Raw genomic sequence first — 11015 nt, 5'->3', positions numbered from 1 at the left:
AACCCAAAGTAACGCCTTTGCGTTGATCTAAATTGATCTTTTATATTATATTGAAGAAAAAAATTGTAATTTGAATACCAATTTTGAGAACTGAGAGCAGGTTTGCAACTGTTCCAGCTGGCTGATGATGCAACTTGTCTGTTTACCTGAGAGAACACGACTGGTAAGGTTAGTTTTAACATCACACACAGACACACTGAGACTGAATGTGTACAAACCAAAATAAGACATCAGCTACGTAATAGAAACAAATCTTGCGGTTTATTAACAAAGTAAGTTCACATAAATGTGGAACAATATGTACACATTAATTATATATAAAAAGCAATACACTCATCAAACTAACACATTATGCAAATAAGTACACAAGTATAAAAATACAACTGCTTGACAGGGATTCTTTTCTGACAGTTAAAAGTGACTTCAACAGTCGGTAACTTGAATTTATTACCTTTTCATGAAACCGGTGATGATCTGCCAGGTCAAGTGATTTCTTTTCCCAAGAACTCAGTAACCCAAGTTCCAAAAATGTAGCACACAATCACAAAACCTTTAAAACCTTTATCCCGTTCTAACACATTATAAGCAGTATCATAGTCTCAGAACAGACTGAAGAGGAAAGCGTGTCATGAAATGAGTGTCCTTCCTGTTGCTGCGGCTTGCTCGTCCACTCTGTCCTGTCCTGTTTTTACAAGTTGTCCACCCCGCGGATCCTCCTGGCCAGCTGAATGTCCCGAGGGAACAGCGTGACCCGCTTGGCGTGGATCGCACACAGGTTTGCGTCGGAGAACAACATGACAAGAAAGGCCTCTGCAGCCTGGAGGGACGAGGAGGGGGAGGAAAGCCAGATGATGTCAAGTCAAAGAAATTAGCTTATTATTATTGGCTTCAGCTCATTTTCATAGATGACTGTGTGTTTAGGACGTAGCTGTCAGTTTTTTATTATTCTGAATGAAAATAGGCCCAATGTATAATATTGGGTTGTAGTCTGAATTAATAGTTACAAAACTAAACATCACCAGGCACTGTATTCATCACGCAGATCACATGAAAGTATCAATCTTTATGAATATTCATTCAAAAATAGTTCACAAAAAGGAACGTGTGCAAACCAGAACAAAAAAAGGAGAGTGAATACTGAAATCACAGACGCCACATTAATACTCCTGTTGCTCAGTGAAAACAATCAATGCAGCTTCTATAACTTGTAGCTAAATTACAATTTTCAGACAATAAAGATACCCTTTTTTTTTTTAAAGATAATTTTTTTTTAGGGCATTTTAGGCCTTTATTTCTCGGGGCAGATGAAGACATGAAAGGGAAGAGAGGGGGGGGATGACATGCAGCAAAGGGCCGTAGGTCGGAGTCGAACCCACGGCCGCTGCGTCGGGGAGTAAACCTCTGCTCTCCCAACTGAGCTGACCCGGCCACGGAAACATACAGTTGTAAGTGCAGTGAATGAGATGTACTATATATTGTGTATATTCAGAATGATCTCATCAAATGGCGTACGTATGACACGCCATTATTGGTGTGTTAACAAGACGCCTACTCACTTTTTTTCAATGCTGTTTGGCCTCCATTGACTTACATTACATTACCTTGCGATGGCGTTTGATTTTACGCCGTAGAGAAGTATGACAGGGAGAAAATCTGCGTAGGGAGGTTGGTCTGGGTGGATGGGTCAAACACAGGACTTTCACCCAGGAGACCGGGGATCGGGTCCCGCGTGTCACGTTTCATAACTCAACCGTCGTTTCCTTCTTGCAATAACACGGCAAGTGGCGTGTACGTTTACACCCGCTGTATACAGCGGATAGCTCAAAGTGCGTACAGATAACACACCACTTGGTTTAAGAAAGTCGGCTGGTACTTTTACGCAAAGTCATGTTGGTATATTTCATTCTTTGAAATTGTTGTGTAATGGTCAAATATTGATTATGAACGTCCAATGATCTCAAGCCTATTCATACTTTTATCCCTGGGTGAAATCCCCCATCTGAATGCTTATGGCTTGAAATAAGCTCTATGAATAAAAGGATTATTGTTATTATTGATCTATTGAATCATTTGTACTGCTGAGAATGACAGAATGTTGTCTTGGTGGTGGAGGCACGTGCTTACCTCCTGCAGGGCCAGAAGAGCGTAGACCTGCCATCTGAGAGCTTCATGAGAAAAACTCTGGCACACCTCACGGACCTGAACCGAGACAAGAGACCGAGATTTCATCAATCACGGCAGCAGTCACACAGGGAGAGAAAATGATGCTTTTTCAGACCAGCTGGGGCGAGCGGGACACAGGCGAGAGATACAACTCATGACAACATCATCAATTTTTTCTTTTTCTTCTTAAGAGCCAGTGCAGTGACGATTAGGCATGGGCCGGTCACAGGTTTCATGGTATATCGCGTTTTCAAAAAGTCAGTTTAAAAACTCCTAAAATTTTCCATCATACCGTCCCATGCTGAGCTGTTTTTTTAGTCGTCGAGGACAGAAAGTGCAGTTTAGAAATTCATCTCCCTGCCAGTATGCAGTGTGTTTGAAAATAAAAAAAGTTTTAGATCGTATGTATATATGCACAAAACTATCTTTTTTTTCTCTTCCTTTTGGCCATTTTGGTGTTTTTCCTGCACGTGTGCCTAAACTCTGAGGTTGTTGTCCGTCCTCTTTCAGTCACCTGTTTTCTGATTTGTACATGTCTGGAAAACAGTGACTTTAAAATAAAAATATTGTTTGTATTTTAAAAGATAAACCATAAAAATGTTCTTTTTAAAATAATCGATTATGAACTTATCAGAATCTGGCATGCAATCGTTCTAGAGAGAATCGCGGTGCATCTAAGAATCTATTTTCCCACCCCTACAGAAAACACGCTGAGTCTCACTCCCGTTCACACGCGAAGAGACACGTGGTTCAACTATCACACTCTCCTCGTGGTTTGCTTCTGTTGGACTCACCAGGCGAGAGAAGGGTCCCTTCCTGAGCAGAAGATCGGAGCTCTTCTGGTATTTGCGGATCTCCATTAAGGCCCGGGTACCAGGCCGAAACCGTCTCTTCTTGGGAGTCGCGGGGGGCTTTCCTAGAAAACAGAGTCAGTGTGTAGAGTGTTTGTTGTGAGGGCAGAGAAGGTAGGCTTTCCTCTAGTCTATATATCGACGACGTTTCATTTCCGTCAACAGAAAGTGTTCGCTACCAGACTCGCCCCTCCCCTCTCTGTCAAATCCCAAAAATTCCCCATGATGGTTGCCTTTGACCCGCAAGTACTTTTAGACTGCACAAACTACCCCCTTCACTCTGATTTTGTAATACTCCCCTCAGGTCTCAGATTTAGGGTACCTCAGGTCAAGAGCAATAGGAGTCCCATGTGCAATAAATCGGCTTAATATGCACACGTAACGTAGTGCTTTCTTCTTTTTGTTTGTTTTTAAAGATTGCTCCAGTGGTGATAATTGTGTAGTGTGTTCTAACGTTACTTCACCAATCACAGGCAGGAATACTTTTTCAGACATGTCTAATAAAAATAAGAGTTTTATCTTATTGACATGTTTTTAAATACTATTTCAGGTAAATGACCCGCCTTGTTTTTTTCAATAGGTTACTTCTTTTTAGTTGGGATAAAAGCAGGGGCTTATTTCTGTGACTGAAAAAAAAAAGTTTAAAAGTCTGCACTGCTCCTTCAGTGGCTCTCACTTGAACTTCCACTCAGTCTTGGGGACCGAGGGGTTGAACCGGAGGCCCCTGGGCCCGGCGGCGGGGGTCTGCGTTGAGGGGTTCTGCCCTTCCGACGGCTGGCTGATGAATCATCATGACGCATCGCCTCCAAAACACAGCTCAGGTCCACAGGAGGAAAACCACTACAGCTCAAATCTGTCTGTGAAAGATGGAGGACATGACATGCTTTATCAATCACAAACCAAACCTTCAAATCATCTCTTTGTAGGAGATGGATACTTTTTACTCATTAAATCATCTAATTAGCTGGTTATACCTAAATACAGCAATACAGACTCCAATGATTAGCTAAAATAGGTTTTCTCATCTTACGTTAAGCGTACTTTAGTCATCACTCTCCACCATGGACAACTAGCTACGTCCTCCATGCGGAGTTCAAATGTCAGAAACAACAGTCTAACTTTACCCTTTCTATGTAACGTTAACATAACTATATGTATTACATAAGGGACTTTAAAGATTGGCTTGAAAGTAAGTCTGTGAGTCAGTGTATTATTATCTCAAGACACTTTATTTACAAAACTTTTTTTTTCTTTTTCAAACCTGTCTCTTACTAATTTAGCTAAGTTAAGCATAACGTTACCGGATATTTCACGAGATAACGGTTGCCCGCTAACTGGTTACCAGGTTAGCTAGACATATAGCCAAACAGCTAGCTACCGTTAGCTCCATTTAAAGGTCGGGCAACTTTTACGGGCTATTTTACGTGTATAGCGTCATAATAACTCGCTTTTAACATTTCCTAACCCAACATAGTAATTATAAACGTACCCGTGATGTTGAACAATATTCCAGAGTTCAATGTTTTATAAATCACCGGAAAGCGAAAAAGCAGTCCTCGGTCCTCGGTTCTCACACACAACAAAAACATGAACTGAACTCAAATTCAAACGACGCCTCTTCGCCGACTCATCCAATCAGCTTGCAGCAAGTGGGCGGGCAAAAACAGTTTGGGAGCGCTTGTTGAAATTTATCGGAACTCGCTTAACGGGCGGGGATCTGAGCGAGAGAATACCATAGAGAATACACATCAGGGATCGGTGGTGTTTGGATATACCAGTGACTGCACAGTCTATGGATATACCACGCGCTCCTTTCTTTCTTTTTTTAAACTTATGCTGCATTCAAGTGTTTCTCGAAAAGTATCCCAGTAGTTATTTATTATTATTATTACTATTTGATATTTAGTTTAGGTCAATCTACGTGGAACGCTACTAACGGTTACAATAAATCTGATACAATATTATAAGTTATATATGAGCAAAAGATTATTTGCAATACGTGAATTGATACATACATTTTTACACAAATTCACGTTCGTCCTCCCTGTGCTGCGTAATACCATGAACATATAAAAATATGACGCCAACAATTTAGGCAACTCGGCAACAATTTAGCAAAAATTTCGCCGACTTTTCTAGTTGTTGTTCCGACTTGAGGTGAAGGTGTACCTTTTATTTTATTTTTTGACAAGGTTCTTTTTTTCATTATTCATTCCGAATACAAATATACAAACAAACAAGTCATTAAATACAACACAACCAATTTAAAAAAATAAACCTTTGCCTCGGGTCGAGCAAATGAACAGAACATTGGAGCATAAACATAGCAAATCTACCTTCAGAAGAAAAGAAATAAGACAAAAGGGGCTATCTCAAATTTAACTAAAAGTTTCAAGTAAATAAACCAAATCAGGGGCTTTTCCAACCTTAACCCGTTTCAGTGACATGTACAAAAGGTTTAACTCATTCTTCCAATGGATCAGGGAGGGTTTGGTCTTAAAATATCTGCATTTAAGTATAACATGTTTTCCTAAAAGGATCAAAATGTTGAGAACAAAGTCTACCTTCTCATCTTCAACAAAAACACCAAACCTTTATATTCAACACTGTCAGAGGTGGGGTGAAGGTGTATCTAGTGGGTAATCGGTTTTTTCCGATGGTCATGAAACTACCTGAATGCGGCATTGTTTTCGGTGGTATTTGATTGCCGGACCAAAAGCGGAAGAGGCGTGGTCAAGTGACGTAGGGGATGTTTTGCTAACGGGTAGCTAACAGCTACTAGGCTAACTTTGTGTTACAGCAAAGCCTGTTCTAATCTCCCCGACGTTACCCCATACGGTCCTTTTCTCTTTGGAAACATTTGACATACGTGTGAATTTTCGACATTTTAAAACCACGCGAGACATGAACGGGAGCACGAATCCGCTGTTGGACAAAGAGGAGCATGTTCTGAAGCTCGGAGAAAGCTTCGAGAAGAGGCCAAAGTCTTCCTTTCACACTATCAGATGTGAGTGGGAAAACACGCGTTACGTGTTAAAAGGATCTTAAATCAGTGGCTGTGTGGGATCAGTTCGCTGCCATGGACAGGGACGCGGTCTCTTACGTTACCTAGCCAATTAGGTGGATACATAAATGAAGTGATTTGCATAGATAAGATCGTCCCCCCCCCCCCCACTGCTTTAACGTTGCAGGAATGATTAGAAATCAGAATCAGCTTTATTTGCCAGGTATGAGGACCATACGAGGAATTTAGCTTTGGATCATCATCATCATTGCTCACAATGCGCTTACACATCCAAAACAAACTATATATATATATATATATATATATATATATATATATATATATATATATATATATACTGTAAACAGAAACAACATAGACAATATAACTTTAACACCTACTAGAAAGTTCATTGGTGATCGGCGCATGCATAAACATATTAAAAGGAAATAAACAATAAAGCAACTGTTTTAGGATCACTCATGTTGTCTTGAGTCAAATTGTCCCGTTTTCCTATATCAGTGTTTTGTTTTTTTTAATTACCCAAAATAACACGATTGATTTCACACAAGGCTCTTTGGCAAGTACAAATCTCCACTTTAATTCATTTGTCATTAATTATTCAATTTTGTAGCATTTGAAGAGATATAATTGAAGTGGTTTTGAAATAGTATTGAGTAAAAGTTGACATATTCCAATCTGTGATTATCCATCAACATCCATTCCTTTATTTTTAGTCTAAATAATTCCTAATTTCTGCTTTTCTAATTCAAACATAAGCTATAATTTCCTAAAAATTAGGTTTATTGACCATAAATTCCAAAAATAACTGTAAAACTAAAGTTAACAACTTAGTGTTACGTAGTGTTAAACGTAAAAAAAAAAAAAAGTGACAAACATTGAAGAAAGGGACAAAAACGTAAGAAAAAGTTAAAAACGTTGATTAAAAACTGTCAACTAATGTGTTGACTTTCAGTTTTGACGACCCGAGGGGTGTAAGAAAACAAGACCGTGTGGCCTGGTGCAGGATGTGCAAAAAATGTTGAGTGAACGTGTAAAAGTCCCTTTACTTCATTCTTCAGATGACTTCAAACCGGCGTCCATCGACACGAGCTGCGAGGGAGAGCTGCAGGTCGGGAAAGGAGATGAAGTCACGATCACGTTACCTCACATCCCGGTAAGACCGGCTGCGGTTCTCCTCTGGGTCACTGATTAAGTGAAGATTAGATTACACTAGATCAGATCAGATCAGATCAGATTAGATTAGATAATACTTTATTCATCCCACTGTGGGGAAATTCCCTTCTTACAGCAGCAGTTTTACAGTTTTTGTAAATATTATTATTATTCCGCTCGGTCTCTCTCATTTTTGAGGGTCTTGACCAGAGGGAAAACTCACAAAAACTTTGACACACATGTCAGACCCCCTGAAAAACCACACAATCCTTTAGTGATTGGTCTTGGGCGTTGCCAAGGGGCTCCATAGCGCTTTTTTTTGTTGCTTTGTTTTCAGAAAGTCCATCCAAAACGAGGATCACACAAGGATTTCAAAAGGATTATGTGAATTATTTTGTATAATGTCTACTTTATTAATCCCACAAGGGGAAATTACAATCTACACTCTGTTGTTATTACACACATTACACACACATGCACTGATGGAGAGATGTCAGAGTGTGGGGGGGGGGGGGGGGGGGGGGGGGGGGCTGCCCATGGAAAGACACCCGAATAGTTGGGGGTTTGGTGCCTTGCTCAAGAGCACCTTGACAGTGCCCAGGAGGTGAACTGGCACCTCTCCAGCTACCAGTCCACCACCATACACGGGTGGTTCATCATCATTGCTCACAATGCGCTTACACATCCAAAACTAACTATATATACACACTATAAACAGAAACAATATAGACAATATAACCCTAACACCTACTAGAAAGTTCATTGGTGATCGGCGCATACATAAATATATTAAAAGGAAATAAACAATAAAGCAACTTGGTACAACCAGCGACCCTGCGGTTCCTAACTCAACTCCCTACGAGCTGAGCTACTGCCCCCCCAATTGCAAACAGCCAAGTCTATGTTCCCTTATGATGAATCCCCCTGAAGAAGAAACATTTAAATGTAAACAATAAGCTCTGGTGAAGCAAAACAACAAACAGTACATATTCCTATTTGTCGTCTTCTTCTTCTTCTCCTTCTCCCAGGGCTCCACGCCTCCCATGACGGTGTTCAAAGGAAACAAGCGGCCGTACCAGAAGGACTGCGTGCTCATCATTAACCACGACACCGGGGACTTCGTACTGGAGAAGCTGAGCAGCAGCATCCAGGTCAAGAAAACCAGGTGAGAGGTCAAAGGTCAGAGGAATTCTCACCTTTTGGTTTTCGTCTCACCCTCAGTCCTCACAGGGAAAATATATTTTACTGATCTCAAACCAGGGCTGTAGTACTCAAGTCCAGTCTTTCTGTGGTCCCGGACTTGTCTCGGACTCGCTAGTATTTGGACTCAGACTTGTCTCGGTCTCGGCCACTGGTCTTGCCAGATATGGTTTTTGGTCTGGACCGAGTCCAGGTGTCTTTACTATGTTGATAATAATATTGGTGGGAAAGTGAAACCCAAAAGGATTGTCTTGATCCTGTCATGCATAAGACCTTTATTCTGTCCTGGACTCGGTCTTGACTCAGACTCAAACCTCTTTGGACTCGGTCTCGACTTGGACTCGACTAGTCCTGGTCTTACTCTTGTCTTGGACTCGACAAAGGTGGTCTTGTCTTGTCTTGTCAAACCAAAGAAAGCACAAACCATTTAGGAGCCACGTGTATTTTTTGTTGTTTATGGTCTCCTCCGTACTATCCATTGATTATTATTGTATGCACTGATATTGGAGGTGGTGGAACATTTCTGGGGACCACATTCACACATTTCTCCACATCACAAAGTAACTTTACATCTGGGAAAGGCAGTGCTAGTTGTATTTTACGTGTGAAGGAATACATCTTTGAAACTGGATCTGCAGCGGGTCACACTGTGCTTTTCATCTCAGTGTTTGATCCTTCAAGGCTGTAATCTCTTGGTACAATACACAGTATATGTTGCCAAAATATGTTTTACCAAAATTCCATTCACATCATTTTAGTAAAGTTTTGTTAAATTTCTTTGGCCCCATCTGTTTTTCTTTATATTGTCTTCTATACTGTATTCTTGCTTAAACTGATGCTGGAAATTTCAATTTCCTTGCGGGAGTCATCCCAAAAGGATTACTAAAGAGGAGTGTAAGCCTGTTGGACGTTGATAATTACAGCTCCACTGAATTCAACCCAGAATTTGAGGAAAACAAAAGTTGCCTATAGAATTTGGCGGACAGACAACACATTCAACTTTCAGAATCTTTCCAAAGATAATATTCCTACATTTAAGCTCCACATAGATCAAAAAGAACGTCTAAATATATTAGAAAACTAACAATAGCTACATTTAAATTTTGATTTATCAGTTTATTTGTCAGGGACCATACATACAGGCATCTGAAGTGCATCTGATGCAGTGTATGCGGGACTTCTAGCTCTAGCTCTAGGCCTATTTGCAGTCTTTTCCCCTGGTTAGGCTTTCAGAAATGACACACATGGTAAAGCACTCTAAAATAGACATACAAAATAAACAACTGAAGCAGACAACCAGGCACAGATGCATAAAAAACTAACAACGAAGCAAACCAACGGACCAGCAGCCGCATTCAGCACATGCGTAAAGACGTCGGCTCTGTGTGTACGTTTCAGGGCGGAGGGCAGCAGTAAGATCCAGGCACGGATCGAGCAGCAGTCGGTTCGGTCCAGCCAGCCCAGCTCTCAGTTCCGGGCCCCCACCAAGCCCGGGGCCGGGGTCAAAACCTCCCCTTCTCCTTCCAAGGATAATCCCTCCCCAGAGCCTCAGCTCGATGACATCAAGAGAGGTGAGGAGGTCCGACCACAACAGTAGCCCAACTTTCTTTCATAGGATAGGAAAGCGTTTCTGTTAGGTATGTCTGTGTATATGTGCATAAAGATGTAAGTCTATATGTATTTTTATACAGTATGTAGTGTGTGTGTGTGTGTCATGTGTATACATACAGTACATGTGTGCATGGTTACGGAAGGCTTGCGTCAGTTTTGTCGTCATTACTTAGAATTTATCATGCGGGGAGACAAACTACGCACTATAGCTTTAACTTTGACAAACAATTTGGCAAATAAAGGGTTGACAAAAAATTGACACTGTGAGATTTTAGATAAATAATCATCAAAAATGTGGATATAATGACTGAGTGGGTAAATAATAGAACAGCAACAAAAGCCTGGTAAGTTTAGAAAATGACGATATTTTACTGTAATGCAGCCTTTAAAGCCGGGGAAAGACAACACTTGCCTCAAATCACGATATCCAGAATTTGAAAGGATATCTAGTCTCATACATCCATGTTGACATAATATGGACATATTGCCTAGAAGGAGTTCGGTCCTAACGTGAGCCCTGCTGTCTCTGCTGCCGGCAGAGCTGCGGGCCGAGGTGGAGGTGATCGAGCAGATGAGCAGCAGCGGCAGCAGCTCCTCGGACTCGGCCAGCGCCTCCGGGAGCGGCGACGACAGCAGCAGTGAGGGCGAGCACGACGCCCCCCGACCGCTCAGCCAGACCTCGCCCAGCCGCCCCCCCGTGGCCAACGGGGGAGCCGAGCGGCAGCAGGGCAACAACCAGCTCATGAACACACTCCGTAAGTATCTCACAGCTACAGGCCTCCTTTCCCTTCTCCTGTGCTTCTGCTGGTCCCGCTGGGCGGGGAGGAGAGGAGAGGACATGTATTTGTTTGATATATTTGTTCGAGCATTTCTCCCATTTTCAGTAGCGTAGCATGTAAACACACATCACTAGTGTTCAGGCTGGAGATGGAGATGTTTTTGTTTTGGGCTTTTCCGCCTTTAATTTTTGAAAGGACAGTTAGGTGAGAAAGGGGAGGGGGGGGGGGACA

At 41.6% G+C, this 11015-nt stretch overlaps 3 protein-coding genes across 4 annotated transcripts in view; 1 reads left to right on the top strand and 2 right to left on the bottom strand.

Moving 5' to 3' along the window:
- Positions 1–2185, bottom strand: part of mettl6 (methyltransferase 6, methylcytidine) — a gene marked incomplete in the record, with an annotated part of 8827 nt that extends 6642 nt beyond the window's left edge. The window contains 1 exon segment of the mRNA XM_032517509.1: positions 2125–2185.
- On the bottom strand, positions 236–4741 carry cenpa (histone H3-like centromeric protein A). Of its 2 annotated transcripts, none has more exons than XM_032517511.1 (5): positions 4504–4741; positions 3691–3871; positions 2958–3079; positions 2125–2199; positions 236–817 (listed from the first exon to the last, which is right to left on the bottom strand). In XM_032517511.1, the coding sequence occupies exons 2-5, from the start codon at positions 3812–3814 to the stop codon at positions 689–691; spliced, it is 450 nt and encodes a 149-aa protein (XP_032373402.1). In that variant the 5' UTR covers positions 3815–3871; positions 4504–4741; the 3' UTR covers positions 236–688. The 2 variants fall into 2 exon arrangements, with proteins under 2 accessions (XP_032373402.1, XP_032373401.1); XM_032517510.1 differs by having other exon boundaries at positions 3691–3867; positions 4504–4720.
- A 688-nt stretch (positions 4742–5429) lies between these two features.
- eaf1 (ELL associated factor 1) overlaps positions 5430–11015 on the top strand; it is a 7824-nt gene continuing 2238 nt past the window's right edge. The window contains exons 1-5 of the mRNA XM_032517507.1: positions 5430–6021; positions 7101–7195; positions 8223–8359; positions 9793–9965; positions 10545–10760. Coding sequence (XP_032373398.1) covers positions 5919–6021; positions 7101–7195; positions 8223–8359; positions 9793–9965; positions 10545–10760 — 724 coding nt within the window. The 5' untranslated portion in view covers positions 5430–5918. The remainder of the gene's footprint in view (positions 6022–7100; positions 7196–8222; positions 8360–9792; positions 9966–10544; positions 10761–11015) is intronic.

Source organism: Etheostoma spectabile, chromosome 6 (assembly GCF_008692095.1).
Source record: "Etheostoma spectabile isolate EspeVRDwgs_2016 chromosome 6, UIUC_Espe_1.0, whole genome shotgun sequence".
NCBI lineage: Eukaryota > Metazoa > Chordata > Actinopteri > Perciformes > Percidae > Etheostoma > Etheostoma spectabile.
This window is presented reverse-complemented; position numbering and strand designations above follow the sequence as displayed.